At 44.4% G+C, this 18874-nt stretch overlaps 2 protein-coding genes across 6 annotated transcripts; both read right to left on the reverse strand.

Annotated features, from left to right (window-relative positions):
* Nucleotides 1–477: 477 nt before the first annotated feature.
* LOC149308046 (stomatin-like) lies at nucleotides 478–9701 on the reverse strand. 4 transcript variants are annotated; one of them, XM_089536996.1, is made up of 8 exons: nucleotides 9588–9701; nucleotides 7304–7407; nucleotides 5598–5670; nucleotides 5173–5255; nucleotides 4306–4509; nucleotides 2903–2983; nucleotides 1580–1642; nucleotides 478–761 (listed from the first exon to the last, which is right to left on the reverse strand). In XM_089536996.1, exons 1-8 carry the CDS (start codon nucleotides 9673–9675, stop codon nucleotides 561–563), a joined length of 897 nt encoding a protein of 298 aa, XP_089393122.1. In that variant the 5' UTR covers nucleotides 9676–9701; the 3' UTR covers nucleotides 478–560. The 4 variants fall into 4 exon arrangements, with proteins under 4 accessions (XP_089393122.1, XP_089393123.1, XP_089393125.1 ...); XM_089536997.1 differs by lacking the exon at nucleotides 1580–1642; XM_089536999.1 differs by lacking the exon at nucleotides 7304–7407 and having other exon boundaries at nucleotides 9588–9697.
* A 1333-nt stretch (nucleotides 9702–11034) lies between these two features.
* On the reverse strand, nucleotides 11035–15686 carry LOC149308047 (stomatin-like). Of its 2 annotated transcripts, XM_089534983.1 has the most exons (7): nucleotides 15530–15686; nucleotides 14794–14897; nucleotides 14101–14173; nucleotides 13343–13425; nucleotides 12476–12679; nucleotides 11874–12008; nucleotides 11035–11488 (listed from the first exon to the last, which is right to left on the reverse strand). In XM_089534983.1, the coding sequence occupies exons 1-7, from the start codon at nucleotides 15573–15575 to the stop codon at nucleotides 11294–11296; spliced, it is 840 nt and encodes a 279-aa protein (XP_089391109.1). In that variant the 5' UTR covers nucleotides 15576–15686; the 3' UTR covers nucleotides 11035–11293. The 2 variants fall into 2 exon arrangements, with proteins under 2 accessions (XP_089391109.1, XP_089391110.1); XM_089534984.1 differs by lacking the exon at nucleotides 14794–14897 and having other exon boundaries at nucleotides 15530–15664.
* Between the last annotated feature and the right edge of the window lie 3188 nt (nucleotides 15687–18874).

The following is an 18874-nucleotide window of genomic DNA, read 5'->3' on the forward strand; positions in this document are numbered from 1 at the left end:
ACTTATAGTTAAAGAAAGTTAGCAGCATGAGCTTTCCTAGACTTCAGTCTACTTCCTCAGACTAAATGTATCTGAAAAAGTAGACTGCAGTCTATGAAAGCTCACGCTGCCAACTTCTTTATTTCAGTTAGCCTCAAAGGTGCTACAAGACCTCTATGGAAACGATAGTTTGTTGTGGCACCAGGGTGCTCTGACGGAGAAAGTGAAATGCCTCCCAAAACTACAATTCCCACATAGCCCTGAGCCATGATAGTTAAAATGGTGTCAACCTGGATTATTCCCCCAATGCAGATGCAGCCGATGCCTTATAAAATGTCATGGTTCGAGGCAGAACAACACTGAAAATAGCCTCAGACCAGAAGTAGCCCAGATCAGAGGATGGCATGAAAGAGATGTAGGACAGAGATGGGTGCAATGACTCTCTTGCTCCAGGTTTTCTCAATATTCAAACTTTATTCATGTTTTGGGCATGGGGGAAGAGGCATGAAACAACATAATAAGAAAAACCTATATAAATGTCAGCATCCAATGTAGCACCTGCTACAGCACTTTGGAGGACTCTAGCCTTCTGTTAGATTAGGACCTTCTCCAAAATCATCGCCTTCAGTGATGGCATAGTCAGTGGAGTTGTGGATGGCACTTCTGCCGGTGATCTCCGTCTGCACACAGTGAAACTTGAGCGATGTGGGAGACTCCGTGATGGTGATGGAGGACTTCTTCACGGTTCTGGGGGCATCCATTCGGCAGTCCAACGCATTTACCTGGAAGGTAAGAAATCTCTGATCCTGGTCATGTATTCAGTATACCTAAAGCCACCCCATATGGAGTGTGACCATTCGTCCTTCCATCCCAGGGTTCACTTTCTGATCTCCCCAGATTTCAGGGACACATTTCGTGAAATGTAGCAGGTGGGCAATGAATCCCTCAGCTCTCTTTAAGTAAAAGGGTTGGAACCAGGGCAGGATATAAATACTATTACTACTACTACTACTACTACTACTACTACTACTACAAATAATAATAATAAAACAGTACGATCTTGTTATCTGCTGGGGTTTGGTTCCAAAATCCAAAGATGTTCAAGTGGCACCATACTATGAAGACAGTGGCATATTAAGATGGTGTTCCTTATATAAAATGGCAAAACCAAGGTTTGCTTCATGGAATTTATATATTTTAAAAATATATTCAAACCGTGGATGTTTGAGATGATGGATAATAAAAATCCCTGGATACAAAAGGCTTACTGTAGTGCAAAGAACAAGTACGTAACTCATCCAAGCTTGGACTAGATGTACCAATGCTTTTTATCATTTCCTAAAAGTAGATTTCCCCCAACATCCCTTGAAGCTTGGTTTGAAGTCTAGTGACAGATGAGAATTTCTTTCTGGTTCCTTTTAAAAATCAAAATGTACCAAAATCCGCAACATTCTGTCCAGCTTTAGGGATACGTGAGAATGGTCACTTTCAGAATTGAATCCGAATTTATCGACGGCTGCAAAATTTGAATGTAGGAGTACTCAACGTTGACCAGATTTGTCCATCCTACAAAACCCTTTCTCACCTGCTGCCTACTTACCTTATCCAAGGAGTGAGGAGATGCTGGCATTGACCCTCCAGATGAAATTGGACTCCCACTAGCCTGGAACAGACGGGAGTTAAGAGTCCAACATTATCCAGACCAAACTGTCCTCCGAGGTTAAAGTCACAGTCTATGTTTCATAGCTTTCCAAATCTGTTAGAGTTCGTTGGAGAAATGCAACGAAAACCCCATTTGTGAATTGTGAAGATACACATCTGGACACTGGCAAGAGTGTTCTAATGCACAACACTTTCAATGCAAATACGGATGTTGCCAAACTACTCAGTGCAATTTTGCACAGAAGTAAGGTCATCAGTCCTAAGCAGAACGCCAGCCAATATGATTTCCAAGCTATTTTCTTACTCAACCCAAAGGTGGGTGGAAAGATGGACTTATCATTGTTCTGACTGATTTGTTGTTGTTGTCGGCAGTCAAGTTGCTTCCAACTTATGGCAACCCTAAGGCGAACCTATTGTGGAGTGTTCTTGGAAGGATTTGTCCATGGCCAAGCTGGAAATCAAAACCCTGGTCTCCAGAGTCATAGTCCAACACTCTAACCACTATGCCATGCTGGCGCTCTCTGCCTGATTTACCATTTCTTTCTATCTGCAGGGAGATTTTGCGTTTCAATGACATCAAAACACACTGCAGAATTAATGCAGTTTGGTGCTGCATTACCTGTCATGGCTCCGTCCTATGGGATCCTAAGATCTGGATTGTGTTATGGCAGCAGAGCTCTATGAGAGAAAGAGAAATATCTCACAAAACTGCAAATCCCAGAATCCCATAGCGTTGAGCCGTGGCTGTTAAAGCGGTGCCAAACTGAACTAATTTTGCAGTGCAGATGCAGCCGTAGAGGACATTGCCTCCATATAACATACATTAAGACTTGCATTTTGGACTGTGCCCTATACTGCTTTTTTCAAAACTCTGAACTGATTGTGAAACCCTAATTTATTCTTATGGATTTATTAGTTACACTTAATCCTACCTTTCTTCCAGTGAGATCAAGGCAGTATACATGTTTCTTTGAAAGGTAAGAAAGCTTGAGACAAAGGAAAGGGAAGGCAGAGACCTCTCTGCCCAAAATTACCCAGTGAATTTCATGGCCCAGCAAGGACTAGGATCTGGACTTCCCCGAGTCCCAGTCCAATGCTCTAATCATTATACAACACAGCTTATCAGCATGCAACTAAATGGGAAAAGAGAATGTGGGATGCACAAGACTCGGGACACGCCTGCATTGTGTTTCAAACTCTGAAGTAAGCTCATGTTTTGATTTGATTTGATTTTACAATGAACGATACTAAAAAGGCCTACCTTTACCCGCGTCTTCACATTCTTGATTTCTATCTGCTCCACCTTTATCCCCCAGGCACTGAGGGCATTGCTTGCAATGGACTGTTTAAAAGAACCAAAAATAAAAGGCATGAGAATATAAGCATCTTTGTTATGCAAAATGGGTGTCTGCGCATGTTGTGTGCCTTCATGCCTTTTCCAGGTTACGGAGACCCAAAGTTGAAACTATCACAGGGTTTTCTTGGCAGGTTTCTTCAGAAGGGGTTTGTTGTCACCATCCTCTGAGGCTAAGAGAATATGACTTGCCCAAGGGCCGGTTGCATAGCTGAGTGGAGACTCGAGCCCTGATCTCCTGAGTCCTATAGTAGTCGGACGCTCAAATACATGACATTAACACCTACGTCTTTAACTACAAAGACCCCAGAGTTAATTATATTGCTGTTTTGCTCTGCCCATGTGAAACATAACTGCACCAGGTTTGTTCTCTGTTACCAAAACAGATCTAATGGTTATATCTTATAGGAGAGTAGATTTCGATTGAACATAGGAACTTCTTGATGGTAACAGCCGTTCGGCAATGAAACCAAGGGTCCCTTTCTCTGGATGTCTTCGCAAAGAGGCTAGACAAGTATCTGCTGGGGAAACTTTAGCTGGAGATCATGCACTGAGCAAAGGATTAGATTTGATGGCCTTTGGGGTCCCTTCCAACTCTATCATTCAGTGACCGAGATTCTATATCACGGTCTACATTACATAACTTTTGAATCCTTAGCTATACTGCAGAGGCAGAACGAAACCGCTAGTGAATAGTGAAGCTGCATGTCAGGGTATTATTGCATATTGGGCAATCCAAATACACATGGGGCACTTCCTAGCCAATTTCTGGATGCACTTGGTGGCCATTCTGCATTGGGTGATGGCATATCAGTCATCCCACCACTGTCCAAAGGGTGCCCATATGTAGTAATGTCACAGCATCCTCTAGATCAGTGCTCCCCAAATTTTGATTCTTCGGATGCTTTGGACTTCAGCTTCCAGAATTCCTGACTGTTGGCCAAGCTAGCTGGGGCTTCTGGGAGCTGAAGTCCAAAACACCTGGAGGACCAAAGTTTGGGATTCACTGTTCTTGGTGAATAAGTGTGTGGAGAGATTTTGTAGCACCTTTGAGACTAACTAAAGAAAGAAGCTGGCACCACGAGCTTTCATAGTCTTAAGTGCCAACGACTTTCTTTAGTAGTCTCAAAGGTGCTACAACTTCTCTCTACATACTGATACTACAGAGTAATATGGCTATATCTTGCATTCTACCACCTAGATGGTTAAGGATGGTGCAGAACTACTCAATTCTATTCCATGCACCCATAAATCCATCTATAAAGACATACGCCCCTTACCAAATTCCAGCCTAGCGTGATTCTACGTACCTGTATATCCTGTGCAATTTTATCTCGATTGCAGATGATCTGAGAGAGGTATCTGGACCCCAAAACGTTCCCGAAAGTGATCTGCGTCAGGAGCAGAGTGGCCGAGTCAGGATTCGTAATGTTTTTGACAGCCAGCTGGGGATTCTCAATCCGGTAATAAATCACACCATCTACATCAAGCGACAGTGGATCTTTGGTAAGAACCTCGGGTAGAAGAGAAGAAACAAAGGCAATGCATGACTCAAAGATAGAGATAGATGCAAATATTTGAATCCCAGAGGTCAAAAGGCAGTTCTCAAGTGACTGATCGCCCCAGGAAGAAAATCCTGGATGAGCGAGAATCTTTGCAGGACTGCATAAAAATGAAGATGGGTTAAAAAGTGGCTGAGAAAGAGAAGGGAGGGAGGGAAGGAAAGAAGGAAGTAGAAAGGAAGGAAGGAAGGAAGGAAGGAAGGAAGGAAGGAAGGAAGGTAGGTGAAGGGATGGAAGGAGAAGGAAGGAAGGAAGGAAGGAAGGAAGGAAGGAAGGAAGGAAGGAAGGAGAGAGGGAAAAGAGGGGAATGGAGTGGCAAAAAAAGGAGGAGAAAGAGCGACAGAAGTGAGAGAAATAGAGAGAGAGACTGAGAAGGAGGATGACAAAAAAAATGAAGACTGATAGAAAAAACAGGGATGACAGAAGAGAAAAGAGGTTTTGGCACAGTCTTTGCTGTCACTGCCTGTGACAAAACTCAGGCCAGTTTCAAGAGTTATATCAGGAAGATGTGAGAGAATTTAACTTCCTGGTCAAGGGATCTTATTACTATCAAACAAAGCCTGGCAGAGCCTCTGAAACGAAAGAGCAAATTGGCGAAAGAAAGGGATGGCTTACCTCCTGGAGTGGTATATTCAGCATCCTTGTCCTCATGTCCACTTTGATGAGCATGTCTATGCAGGGCAAGATGAAGTACACACCTGCAGGAAAAGACATGCCAGCCATTGAGTCCACTGTCACAACATTTCTAATAGCAACTGGGTACGCAGAGCACAGTAGGATGGTCTTTTTGCAAAGACAAAAAAGCTTTGCCTTCTGATTTCTGCAAATTGTTACAAAAAGCATAAGCCCAGGACGGGCCAAACGTTGCCAAGCCAGTCCAGTCCAGTCCAGTCTTATTTGTGCCAAGCCAACAGCCGTTGCAATTATAACCAATATTTTGACCACAACTGTTTAATAAGGAATTGTTACATGGTGTCCTCATAAAATAGATCAGCATAACCCTTCTATCACATGCTGAAACTATGATATCAAATACTTACCTGGGCGCACTGCTCCTCCTTTCCGTATGTGTCCCAGCCTTAGGATGACAGCTTGCTCAAACTCAGTGACAATCTGCAAAGGAGGAAAAGGTTAGAGATCATTTCCCAAAGCATCTGTTTCTCTCTTTTCCCCCTGCCTTGAACATTTTGTCCTGGTTCCCTCTAACTTTTTTGCAATGTTCATATTTGGCACACACAAAATACAATACAGAAATAAAGAAGAAGAAGAAACCTAATGTTAAAGCTAATTAGACCAAGAGGGAATATTGTAACAATACAGTAGGCGCAAGCCTGGAGGGAAAGGAACAGCAAATGTTCCTTTCATGCAAAATGTTGGAGGTTTACAATGTTTTATTAAGATTACAGGCAAAGGGTTTGCTACTTGAAAGTTATTGAGGACAGAATTTGTTGTGATTTTTAGGAATAGAGTGGTTGAAAACTATCTAATATGGAAAGGAAAAGTTGCTGAGCAGTTATGAATATGTACTGTATATAGTCATGTATAAGTCTAGAAATTTAGGTCAAATAAAGTGACCCAAAAAAACCCTGAGTCGACTTATCCATGGGTCAATGTAAGTATTGCATCTTAACTCTTATTTAAAAGAAGGAACCGTCTCCTGGTGAAAAGCAGGAGTATAATATGTGAAGCACCGATCCCCTCTACTCTCTCATCCATCCAGAGTTATGTCTGCAAGAATTTTGTAAGTTCTTTGACATTGTTTTGCTTTGCTTCATCCTTTAGATCCTTTGCTATGTGTCCCTAAATTTTGTCCCCGACTTATCCATGGGTGGTAACAAAATCCATAATTTGGGCCCCAAAACTTGCCCTTGACTTATACATGAGGTTGGCTTATAATTGAGTATATACAGGTACGCTAGACTTACACGTTTGTAACAGCTCGGTATTCATGTTTACAATCATGTCACCATTGCCATAATTGCAAATGTCTCCCCCAAAAAACCTACCTTAACAGACAGCAGCCACACTAAGCAACGGTGGTCTGTTCTCTTGGTGATCTGGATACTTCAAGTTGATATTTCCAGTCCTGTCCTGCCAGCAAACTTTGGTAAAGAACGGAGTCATGACCGGGGTCCTGCTTCTGATTTATTGCACTAGAGATTGCCAACAGAAAAGGGCTGGAAATGCCATCCTGCAGCAGAACAGACTTCCATTGCTTGGTGCAGCTGCTGGCTGTTAAGGAAAGTTTGTGATGTTAGGTTAGGAGATAATATATAGTTGCACATTTGTGACTATGGGTGCATCTACCTTAGAAATCATGCACTTTGAGACCACTTTCACTACCATCGCTCCACCCTACGGAATCCTGGGATTTGTAGTTTTGTGAGGCACCGGCACTCTTTGGCAGAGAAGGCGAAAGACCTTGTAAAACTACAAGCCCCTGGATCCTATAGGATGGAGCTACAGCGCTTAGTAAAGTGGTGTCAAACTACACTATTTCCCAGTGGTTTCCAAACTTTGGTGCTCCAGATGTTTTTGGACTTCAGCTCCCAGAATTCCTGACTGGTGACCAAGTGGGCTGGGGCTTCTGGGAGTTGAAGGACCAAAGTATGTCCAAATCTGAACGTACAAGCAACGTGTAAAAATTCAGTTTCTATAAGGTGGAACTGACGTGTTCTTCTTTTCGAAAGAGGGAAAGGCAGGAGATTTCATGCCGTGGATGATTTCCAAATGTGTTTGTTTTTACCTCCAGGCACAGCCAGAAGGATATGGGGAAAGTCAGAATGAGTAAGAAGTACGAAAAGATCACCAGGAACCACTCGATTGTCCCCAGGTCCTGATCTAACTTCTCTGCAGGTTAAAAAGAAAGAAAGAAAAGTATAAGATATATATTTTTTGAAGAGAGATATACATGCCGGGAAATAAATACAGATCTTGCTAATGCGTGTTTTTAAAATCCAAAATTCTGCACCCGGAAAATGAATTCTGTCAATTTATGTATGTATGCTTATCATATAAAACCAGTTATTGGAACATAACAGGATCCTGGCTGTCCAACAACATCTAGATGTCCAACAACAATAGATGTCCATCAACATCTGAAAAACCAAACGTTGCCCATCCCTGGTGTATCATCAATGGCTCTAGACCGGATGTGGGAATCATGTGGCACTCCAGAGGCTATTGGACTGCAACTCCTAGCATTCTTCCCCACTGGCTATGATAGTTAAGGCTTGTGGGCTCACAACCCAATGGTTCCTGAAAAGCCATCCCTGGGTTAGATGGACCGGTTCCCTGACTTGGTATAAGGCAGCTTCGGATGTACATATTGGGCATGTATGCTCTATACTCCCTTATCACGCGAAATCCTGTTCTCCCTGACCTCTAATGTTTTGCCAGGGATTTTGGGAAATGTAGATCCACAAACCCACCCCATTTAAGGTTTTTGGGGGCACTGAGAACCTGGGCAGGTGAATGCACCCCAATAGCAGCAGTCCACTGTAACCGCTTACCTGGGTCTCAGGGTCATTGGTGGAATCATGATAAATCTAGAGATGGTTTATATGCCAGGCCACTTGATCTATCTAAGTGGAAAGCTCTCCCATGTCGCCTGTGGGCAAAAAATATATAGAGATCACAGAGAGGAATGTCCAGGGCCACCTGATCCTCTCAAGAAGGTCCATCCAACTAGCTTAGGTTGCTGTTGTGTGCCTTCAAGTCCTTTCCAGCTTATGGCAAACCTGAAGGTAAAACTATCCTGGAGTTTTCTTGACAAGATTGGTTCAGAGGGGGGTTGCCATGGCCTTCCTCTGAGGCTGAAAGAGTGCAACTTGCCCAAGGTCACTCAGTGGGTTTCATTGCTGAGCTGGGATTCGAACCCTGGTCTCTAGAGTCATAGTCCAATGCTCAAACCACTGGACCACAATAGCTCCTATTAGCTAGACAAAATCGGGGTATGGATCTCACCGCCAACGCACTGGAGAAATAATCCAGGTTGACACCACTTGAACTGCCATGGCTCCATGTTATGCAGTCCTGGTCTCTGTAGTTCGTTGGTGGCACCAGAGCTCCCTGACAGTGAAGGCTTAACATTTCACAAAACTACAAGTCCCAGGATCCCATGGCATTGAGCCACGGTGGTTCGATGAGATTCGGGTTGGACTATTTCTGCAGTGCGGACGAACCCCATAGAGTTATCGCAGGATTCCTTAAAAAGGAGACACAGCAATTAAAAGTGATCTCAAACTGCTCTAATTCTGCAGTGTGGAAACATCCCTGAAGGTCTCATTTAGGGGGAGAATACCTTCCTAGTGGCTGCTCCCAGGCTTTGAAAAATCCTTTCTCAAAAACTCATAAGCAGCTACTCTGCTGTGCAAACAAATACTCACATCTAAAATGGAGTTGGACCAAATGCATGCCAACACCTTTTCATTCTTTGTCCTCTTGTAGTCCAAACACCATTATTTTATTCTTTGCTCAAAATGGCATCCTGTCGCCCTATAAATTGTTTGCTTTTTTTATCCACCAAGAAGCAGCATTTTCACCAAGTGGATACTCCAGCCCCACAATTACCATTCCCCAGGTAACTGAAATCCTAGGCTATATGAACATAGGAGGCTGCCTTATACCAATTCCAGGTCCTTGGTCCATCTAATTTACTGCTGCAAGTATCGACTGGCAAGGTTTCTTTCTTTGCATTTTCATCCTTGCATCTTTCCTGGAGATGTTAGGGCAGTTAGATGTTGGGTCAAAGTGGGTTATTTCTGCAGTGCAGATGCAGCCAGAGAAGGCTCAAAGGTCTCCAAAAAGTAGAGTTCCCAGTATTTAAAGTGGGGTCAAAGTGGGTTATTTCTGCAGTACAGATGCAGCCAGAGAAGGCTCAAAAGTCTGCCCCAGAAAGCACAGTCCCCACCCAGTATTGCCTAGCATTGAGCCAGGGCAGTGAAAGTGGGATGAAACTGGGTTATGTCTGCAGTGTGCATGCAGGGGGAGAAAAATGGGTACAGCATCCTCACCACCATCAGATTTACCTTCCCTTCCATTGCCTGCGAAAATCCCAGGGATGGCTCTTTCAGTATCCAGGTTCTCTGCAGGGACCTCTTTCTCTGGCTCCTCCATGAGGTCCAGCCACTTGCCCAGCCTTGCCTCTGTCTGCAAGGATCCAGAGCTGGCAGTTGGTCCGCCCACGCAGCCCTTGCCCTCGTTCCAACCGAGCAGCTGGGCGCATTTTGCGCGCAAAAGCCAGTAGCCCTGCTGCAGCAACTGTGCCCAATATGCTGCAAGCCAAGGGAGGACCCTGGATTGCATTTCATCATTATTATTATTATCATGAGACTGTTGGATCCTTCTCCCTCTGGATGCACTGTGGCTCCTAAACGTTGGTCCGCCTCCAGATGTTTTGGACTTCAACTCCCAGAAGCACCTTGGCCAGGAGTTGAGCATTCTGGGAGTTGAAGTCCAAAACACCTGGAGGACCAAAGTTTGGGAATCACAAGTCTGGGTACACAGTGGTTCCCAAACGTTGGTCCTCCAGATGTTTTGGACTTCAACTCCCAGAAGACCCAGTCACCTTGGCCAAAAGTTGAGAATTCTGGGAGCGGAGGTCCAAAAACATCTGGAAGACCAAAGTTGAGATGATCAAAAGTCTGGAAACCAAGCCTTATGAGGATTGGCTTAAGGATCTGGCTATGCTTAGCTTGGTGAAGACTAAGGGTGCATCTATACTGTAGAAATAATGCAGTTTAACAACACTTTTAAATGCCTTAGCTCCATCCTAAGGCATCCTAAGGTTTGGCATTTCTTTACAAGATCTTTTTTTAACCTTCTCTTGCAAAGAACCAGCATGGCCTAGTGCTTTGACTGTTGGACCATGACTCTGGAGACCAGGGTTCGATTCCCAGCTTGGCCATGAAACACACTGGGTGGACCTTGTGCAGTCACACTCTCTCAGCCTCAGGGGAAGGCAATGGCAAACCTCCTCTGAACCAGTCTTGCCAAGAAAACCTCATGATGGGTTCATTTTAGGACTGCCATGTGCTGGAAACGACTTGAAGGCACACAACACACATGTGCCTTCTCCGCCAAAGAGTGTTGCTTGCATGGCTGGATCACATTCAAATCAAATTTCATGCAGAGTATTTTAATGGTATAGACAAGCCCAAAACGACAATCGAGGCTATCACGCTTTATAAAATGCAGTGTTTTTGTGTGCCTTCAAGCCATTTCCGACTTACGGTGACCCTAAGGTGACCATAGGGTCTTCTTGGCAAATGTCTTCAGAAAGCTTTGCTATTGACATCCTCTGAGGCTGAGAGAGTGAGGCTTGGAGAGTGATGCATTGGAAATGGTGATAATGCTTGGTAAAATGAAGGGCAGCAGGGGAAGAGAAGTCCATATTAGAAATGGATTGGATCCATCAAGGAAGTCAAACCCTTGTTATTTCAGCACTGGAGCCATTGAATCTTTATTGATGCATCCAAGGAAAAGGACGAGAACGATCGGGAAGAAGCAATGGAGAAGATTTTTCCAGCGGTTTCCCGTATCAATGTTTAAATTTTATTTTTGTCAAGCGGGAGGGAAGGAGAGGGGAATGAAATGTAAAAAAGAAGAACACAATGCAACAACACACCATTGTTTAAAAATTAAGCACTTGCCAAATAAAGAATTAACACTTTCTTTGTCTGAGCAATCTTGCAAGAAGGAGCTTCTGGGCCTCATTTTGTATCAGGAGCCTTGGTTAGTGCTTCATTCCTACAACAGCTTGGAGCATGTCGATGGGCAGCGGGAAGACGATGGTGGAGTTCTTTTCGGCGGCGATGGTGTTCAGGGTTTGCAGGTAGCGGAGTTGGAGGGCCGCCGGAGACTCGGTGATGACCATGGCGGCTTCCTTCAGGGCTCTGGAGGCATTCATTTCACCCTCCGCTGCAATTACCTGGAAGGAAGGGAGGAAGGAAGGAAGGAAGGTGGATACAGGTCCGACAAAGTGATGCTCCAAGGCCTTCAACAAAGTTTCTTAACCAGGGTTTACTGTAACCTTACGGTATGAGAGATCAGGGTGCTTGTTTGTTTTTTGAATGAGACAAGGTGGTCCATTATCCCCTTTAGTATTCATCTTGGCTATGGAATGTTTCTGGTCCACAAGCCAGTCCCTGGCCTCCAGGTAAGAAAGAAACTATTGCCACCAATGGGCACAGATATGGTACCAGGGCATGGCACAGTGCGGGGTAAATAATTGCCATATCAGAGTGCTTGGGAAGCAGCGGATGGTGACCTTCCTAGCAGATCGCCAAACAAAGCGAATGTGCAGAATTTCCTACCTTGGCTCTCGCTTCACGAGAAGCTTCAGCTTCGGCAGCCATGGCCCTCTGGAGCAGAATGGGGAGCTTCACATCCTTGATCTCCACACGCTCCACTTGTATCCCCCATTCCTCGGTGGCATCATGTAGTGTGGCCTGTTAAAAGAGCGCATCAGGAGTATAGCCACCCATTGGGACAGAGTGCAAGAATTCATACTGATCAGAAGTAGCTCTGTGGAAACCATACACTAAACATCTTAAGGCTGTTTCTATATCAGAGCTTGCTTCCACGTCCTTGTCTCCCAACTTATGGCAACCCTAAGGCAACCCTATCACAGGGTTTTCTTGGCAAGGTTCTTCAGAGGGGCTTGCCACTGCCTGCCTCTGAGGCTGAGAGACTTTGCTGAGCTGGGATTCAAACTCAGCTCTGCAGAGTCATCGCCCAATGCTCAAACCACTACACCACACTGACTACCATCTATATACTGGTGTCTTGGACAAATGTTTCAAGCAAGCCATCTCCACAGAATAGATTTTCACTTCTGTGCTTCAAACGGAAACGCAATCAGATGCGGTTTTGAACGCCCAAAGGAGATGCAACATGGACCTTGCTTTAGCCATACTTGCATGCTTCGTGCAATTTCTTCTCGGTCCGAGAGGAGCTGACAGAGGTTCTTGGTCCCCAGAACGTTCCTCAAAGTGGTCTGAGCCAGGAGCCGGGTGGCTGGGTCTGAATAGGCAACGTTCGCCACGGAAAGGATGGCATTTGTTACCCGGTAATAAACCACACCATCTACGTTAACCGTCACCGAATCTTTGGTAAGAATCTAGGGGAGAAAGAGAAATGGAGAAGAAGGGTGATTCAGTGTGTGAATTACAAAGAAAGGAATGATTGAGTTAAGGCATCTCTTAAACAACCTGTCAGAAATAACTGACAGCAAGCAGGCTATTTGCTATAAAACTAGACAATCCTTGAGTCATGCATTTTCAGATAGATACTTTAATGTGCATTTGCTAATTTTCTTAATTGTGCCTTGGGCCCAGAGGCAAAATTTGAACTGGAAATTTTCTGCATTTGTAAATTAGATTGTGAGCGATTGTGCTGCAGCAAAGGAGGACCAGTCGTAACAGAAATAACACAAAATATGTGTATGTGTACGTCTCTGAGTCACCTTTTCTGTGTCTTTCGTTTGTATTGGTAGCGACCAGCGGTTCCCAAACCTTGGTCTTCCAGGTTTTTGGAACTTCAAATCCCAGGAGCCCCAGCCATTTGGCCAAAAGTCAGAAATTCTGGGAGCAGAAGTCCAAAACATCTGGAGGGCCAAAGTTTAGGAATCACTGGACTATGCTGTGCAAGCTCTACAATCCAAATATCTCATGTAGCAAAAGAGAAATGCAGCTGGAGCGTGTGTGTGTCTGTGTCTGTGTTGGAAAGCTGTGTGAAAGAGATCTATCTTGTTCACAAGTGATGCAAGAAAGGGAATACCTACTTCTTGTGGTGGAATATCGAAGGTTATGGTCCTCATGTCCACCGTGATGAAGGTGTCTATGCAGGGCAAGATGAAATACACACCTGCGGGGAATAAAATTAGGAGCATGAAACACAGCAGGAATCAGACATCTGCTGCTAGGCCCATGCAAAGCACAGAGGATTCCTCTTGATCAGCTAACAGTACTATTCAATGTCCAGATATTCTGTGTCTAGTTTTCATCTCTTGTAACCACAATTCCAGAGGGATATTGAGAAGCTGCAGCATGTCCAGAAGGTGACCAAAATGGTCAAAGGTCTGGAAACCATCAAGCTCAATGAGGAGCAACTTAGGGAGCTGGGTACGTTTAGCCTGGAGAAGAAAAGGTTAAGGGATGATATGATGACTGTGTTTAAATATTTGAAGGGATGTCATATTGATGGTGGAGTAAGCTTGTTTTCTGCTGCTCCAGAGACTAGGACCTGGAGCAATGGATTCCACCTCATCCTTAGGAAGACCTTCCTAATGGTAAGAGCTACTTCTTGTTGCTGTGTGCCTTCAAGTCATTTCCAACTTATGGAGACCCTATCCTGGGGTTTTCTTGGCCAGATTTGTTCAGAGGAGGTTGGCCATGGCCTTCCCCTGAGGCTGAGAGAGTGTGACTTGCCCAAGGTCACCCTGAAGGTTTCGTGGCCGAGCCGGGAATTGAACCCTGGTCTCCAGAGTTGTGGTCTGACACTCCAACCACTACGCCACGCTGGTTCTCATCAAAGCCTTACCTGGCCCTCTCGCCTCTCCTTTTCGGAGGTGCCCAAGCCTAAAGATGACCGCTCGCTCGTATTCCATGACTATCTGGAAAAAAGAAGACAAGCTGGCAATTTTTGCCATCTGTGCCAGCCTCCATGGTGTATTGATGCATTGCTCACCATAAAGAATTCAGACCCTCTCAATGGAATTATTCTTAAGACCCCAAATTTCTAGTATCCCAGAGGAGGAAACATTGAAAACCATTCACGCTTAGAATTTGCCATGGTCCCATTCCCTCCGTTACTTTTATTTGGAGATTGATTGATTGATTGGATTTATAGCCTACCTTTCTCCCAAAATGGGATTCAAACCAGCTTGCAATCATTTTGAAAGAATACAATGAAAGCATTGATGTCAAAAGTTAATAGAAAGCATTAAATAATACCAGCATGAAAACCAAACAGTTAAAAACCCAACATAGGCTGCATCCGCACTGCAGAAATAATCCGTTTGGACACGACTTTAACTGCCCTGGCTCAATGCAATGGAAGTATTGGAAATATAGTTTTGTATGACTATTCTATAGAAGAATAAATCACAGTCATTCTTTTCATATGAACCCACAAGAAGAAAAATTAGCTTTCAGTCACGATAATACACCTAGTGAGACCTTAAGAAGAAAAATAATGTAGCATCAAAACTTTCCAAGGAACTTTGTTTTTTACCTCTATGCACCACCAGAGAGATAAAGGGAAAGTTAAAATGACCATGATGAAGGTAAAGACAATTAGGATCCATTCGCACAATCCAAATCCTTTGTCGGAGCCTCCTAAAGAAAGAAAGAAAGAAAGACGACTGTAAAAATGGATTTGTAGTTTGAAGATCCTGTTCTGTCGGAGAGGTTTTGGTGTCTAGCCGAACTACAAATCCCAGGATTCTGTAGGATAGAGTGATAGCGGTTAAAAGGGTGTCAAAAACTGCTTTATTTCTAAGCGTGGATATACCTCTGGAGACTGTGGTTCAAATCCTTGCTCAGCCATGGAAGCCCATTGGATGACTTTGGACAAGTCACACTCTCTCAGCCTCAGAGAAAGAGGGCTAGGAAGCAGGGATCCCCAAACTCAGGTCCTTTTATGGGACTAAAACAAATGACAGTGCTTGCCCATAGGGAAACTATACTTAACCATAGGGAAACATAGAATATTTGCTCATAGGAAAACAAACGTTGGAGAATAATTGCCCATAGGGAAACATTGGGGAAGACCTGTCCATAGGAAAACATAGGAAACATCTCCAATGGTTCCCTATGGACAAGCAGTGTCATTTGTGTTAGTACGTCCCCCTTTTTTGGACTCCACCCCCATCCCCAATCAGGGCTGAGGCTTCTGGGAGCTGAAGTCCCCAAACCCTTGGAGAGCCAGGGTCTGAGCATCCCTGGACCACTCCCTGCCTCCTTCTCACCTTGGGTCTTGAGAGCATCTCTGATGCCTTTCTCAGGGTCCCCCATGAGGATGCCAACCGAGGACTTGCCCAGCTTGGCAGAGGCCAGGAGTAGGAGCCCAGACCGACCAGAAGGAAACCCTCCAGAGCCCGATCCAAGAGCCCAGCACGCGCTGGCCAGGGGGTGACGGTTGCTCCTCCATCCAGGCTCGAGCCAAGCCTGCCTTCCATCCTGCCTCCTTTGCAAGCTTTGCAAGCATCCTCTTGGCCTGTTTGGCTCTCTTTCCTGTTTGCAAGTTTTGCAAGCATCCAAGAAGGGAGGGGGGAGGGATACTGCCAGGTGGAAAAAAGAGGGATGCACGAAAGGGTTTGCAAGATCCCAATAGGTCTCCTCGAGAGCAAATCTTCCTCCTCCTCTTCCTCTTGGCTGCAGTGGCACTCAGCTAACTGCATGGAGTGCATCTGCAGTCCATATGGCATTTTGACACTGTTTCCCCCGCCAGGGCTCCCCTCTGACAGACACCCTGGGATATGTAGTTTGCTAAGGGCAAGAGAAGGTTCGTAGAACTATGAGTCCAGGAGGCTCTAAGATGGAGCTCAAGTGATTCAAGTGGTGGCAAGCTGCATAGGGCCACCTTCAAAAAGAGTGGCTTTTTATACTGTGGACATAATGTGTTTTGACACCAATGTAACTGTCTAACCTCCACTTGTCCAGAAATGCTGGGATTGGTAGCTTGCTGGGGGCAAGAGAAGTTTCATGAAACTATGAATCCCGAGAGGCTATAAAATGAAGCTCAAGTGGTTCAAGTGGTGGCAAGCTGCATAGGGGCACCTTCAACAAGAGTACCTTTTTACATTGAAATAATGTGTTTTGACACCGCTTTAACTGTCTGGGCGCCACTCATACGGTAATCCTGGGATTTGTAGTTTGCTGAGGCCCCCAGCGCTCTTGGGCAAGAGAAGACTGGTTAAAATATGAATCCCAGGAGGCCGTAAAATGGAGCTCAAGTGCTTCAGGTGGTGGCAAGCTACATAGGGGCATCATCAAAAAGAGTGCCTTTACACTGTAGAAATAATAATAATTTAAGGGCCATCCTACAGAATTCTGGCAGTTGCAGTTTCGCAGAGAAGGCGAAAGACTTTAGAAGACTACAGCTCCTTGGTGTCTATACGATGGCGCTGTAGTGCTTAAAGTGGTGTCAAACTGCATTGTTTCTGCAGTGGAGATGCACCCTAAGGAGCAGGTAAACTCCTAGGCTTGAAAATCTGAAAATAGAAGTGGGCTCTTATCCTTTTTCTTGGTTTTCATGTATTTCTAGTTTTGCAGAAGAGGGAATTTCAAGCAAGGGTGTCTTGTCGCACAACCAGATAATACACAACACCTACTGAAATTCCTTCATCTGCACAACTGTTTATTCCATTTCATTTTTATGCCACCTTTCCAGAATCCCATAGCATTGAGCCACAGCAGATAAAGTGGTATCAAGCTGAATGAATTCTGTAGTGCGGATGCAGCCGAAGGTGTGTTTTTGGTCCAATGCAACACCACTCTTCTTATGTTCTTTCTATTTCCCAGTAGGTGGCATTGCAGGGCAAAGATTTAAGCGCATGAATAGACGGGTTGCATGATCAGACCATGCACACAGCTGCCTCCTGATTCCAGTTCTCAAGCTGCTGTCTGTGCAATGAATGATACAGAAGCAGAAATACAAGGGACAATCCTGCCACGGAAATTCAAACAACTGTTGTGGGTCGGATGAGTTTATGTTTATTGCTGCAGCAAGAGTGAGGCAAGCAGAAAATATGATGGTGCTCTCTGCCAATACTTTGATACATCAGTTAATAAAGCCTCTTATAGAATCATAGGCCCTATTCACACTGCGAAAATAATCCAAGATGAATCCAGGTTGAATCCTTGTTAATTCACACACGTTCTGAATGCACATAAACCACTTAACCCAGGATATTCAATACTAGAGTTTTTCCCGGGTTTTCCTGAAAGATCTGCATTGAAACGCATCTTCAGCAGTGTGAATAATCTTCTGAATTGAATCAGATCACTCTGTATCATTCAAAATCCATGGATGCTCAAGTCCCATTAAATACAACGGCATAGTAAAAGGACATGCCTTATATCAAGTGGCAAAATCAAGGGTTGCATATTGGAATGCATATATCTTTGGAATATTTCCAAGCCATGGATGCTTGAATCCATGGATAAAGGTTTCAAGGTTATCTAAATGCAGTTTAATTGCATTTCTCACCGATAGCTCCCTTCACTCAACTTATCATGTTATTTATTGGTCAAGTCCAAAGAGCATCCAGTGCAAACCTGGCTGCCTTGATGTACAAACTGCCCTGCAATGAACTGCAATTGCTCCAATAGCTGAAGATGGGTTGGCATGATCTACGACTTGATATACAACCCAATTTAGATAGCTCTTCAAGGCCTCTTATATCACCAGGGAAATGTCTCTTTTCCTCCAGATAAAGATGGCTGATTATTGACAAAACGTTAATTAATCCCAGAAAGTTCCCTTCCGTGAAACGTCTGCCTGGAGGCCTTTTCTCTCTCGAGATGATTTTGAGAATGGCTTTACATATCTTATGAATCCATAACATTGCTGGATGGAAGCCTCACTAATCTAGCCTTTGTAAACTCAGGGCCCAAACAGACAGGCGAAAATAAGGTTGCTTTGGACCACTTTGGAAATGTGATGTTTAAATGATGCTTGTGTCCTAAGAGGCCAGATGCCATGCCAAAGCCACGCTCCAGTCCTAAGGATTAGCGCACAGCTTTGGTGCAGCTTCTGGCCTCTTAAGATGCATACCTCCAAAGTGATCCAAAGCATCTATCTTCGCCTGTCTGTTCTGGCCCACAGTTATTTATTTACCCTGGACCACTGGACTTTGCTGTCAGGTCAGAACTGAGCTGTAACCATTGTTTTCTTCCACCTTTCTAGTCTTTTGAAACCAGAACAGCCCAGCTAAGTTGTGCATGGATTTGGCGAACAGTGCCTTGTAGTGAAGCTACAACAAGGTCACAGTGAAGCACAGATCTTGTAGCACCTTTGAGACTAATTGAAAGAAAGATGTCAGCAGCATGCATTTGGAAGCAGACCTAAGTCTACGAAAGCTCATGTTGCCAACTTCTTTCTTTTAGTGAGTCTCAAAGGTGCTACAAGATATTGATTCTACAGACTAACATGGCTATATCTTTGAATTCTACCACAATGAAACATAGGCAGCCTATACCTTAAGGAAGGGCTTTATTGCATGGTAGAGCATGCAGTTAGTATGAAAAAGGTCCTAGCTTCAACTACTAGCATCTCCAGGTAGGGATGGGAATCAGTCTGAAAATGCTGT

Source organism: Sceloporus occidentalis, unplaced genomic scaffold (assembly GCF_023333645.1).
Source record: "Sceloporus occidentalis isolate IW3139 unplaced genomic scaffold, rSceOcc1.0.p SCAF_8, whole genome shotgun sequence".
In the NCBI taxonomy this organism is placed as follows: Eukaryota; Metazoa; Chordata; class Lepidosauria; order Squamata; family Phrynosomatidae; genus Sceloporus; species Sceloporus occidentalis.

What these genes read in the sequence shown, in the direction of transcription:
- LOC149308046 (XM_089536996.1), bottom strand. Translation starts at nt 9,675, where the DNA reads ATGGAGGAGCCAGAGAAAGAGGTCCCTGCAGAGAACCTGGATACTGAA. An exon ending in AGGAGGAGCAGTGCGCCCAG is followed by an intron (nt 5,256 to 5,597) that starts GTAAGTATTTGA and finishes CTTTTCCTGCAG; the next exon opens with GTGTGTACTTCATCTTGCCC. An exon ending in CTCCTCACTCCTTGGATAAG is followed by an intron (nt 762 to 1,579) that starts GTAAGTAGGCAG and finishes CTTACCTTCCAG; the next exon opens with GTAAATGCGTTGGACTGCCG.
- LOC149308047 (XM_089534983.1), bottom strand. Translation starts at nt 15,575, where the DNA reads ATGGGGGACCCTGAGAAAGGCATCAGAGATGCTCTCAAGACCCAAG. An exon ending in AGGAGAGGCGAGAGGGCCAG is followed by an intron (nt 13,426 to 14,100) that starts GTAAGGCTTTGA and finishes TATTCCCCGCAG; the next exon opens with GTGTGTATTTCATCTTGCCC. An exon ending in AAATTGCACGAAGCATGCAA is followed by an intron (nt 12,009 to 12,475) that starts GTATGGCTAAAG and finishes CTCTTTTAACAG; the next exon opens with GCCACACTACATGATGCCAC.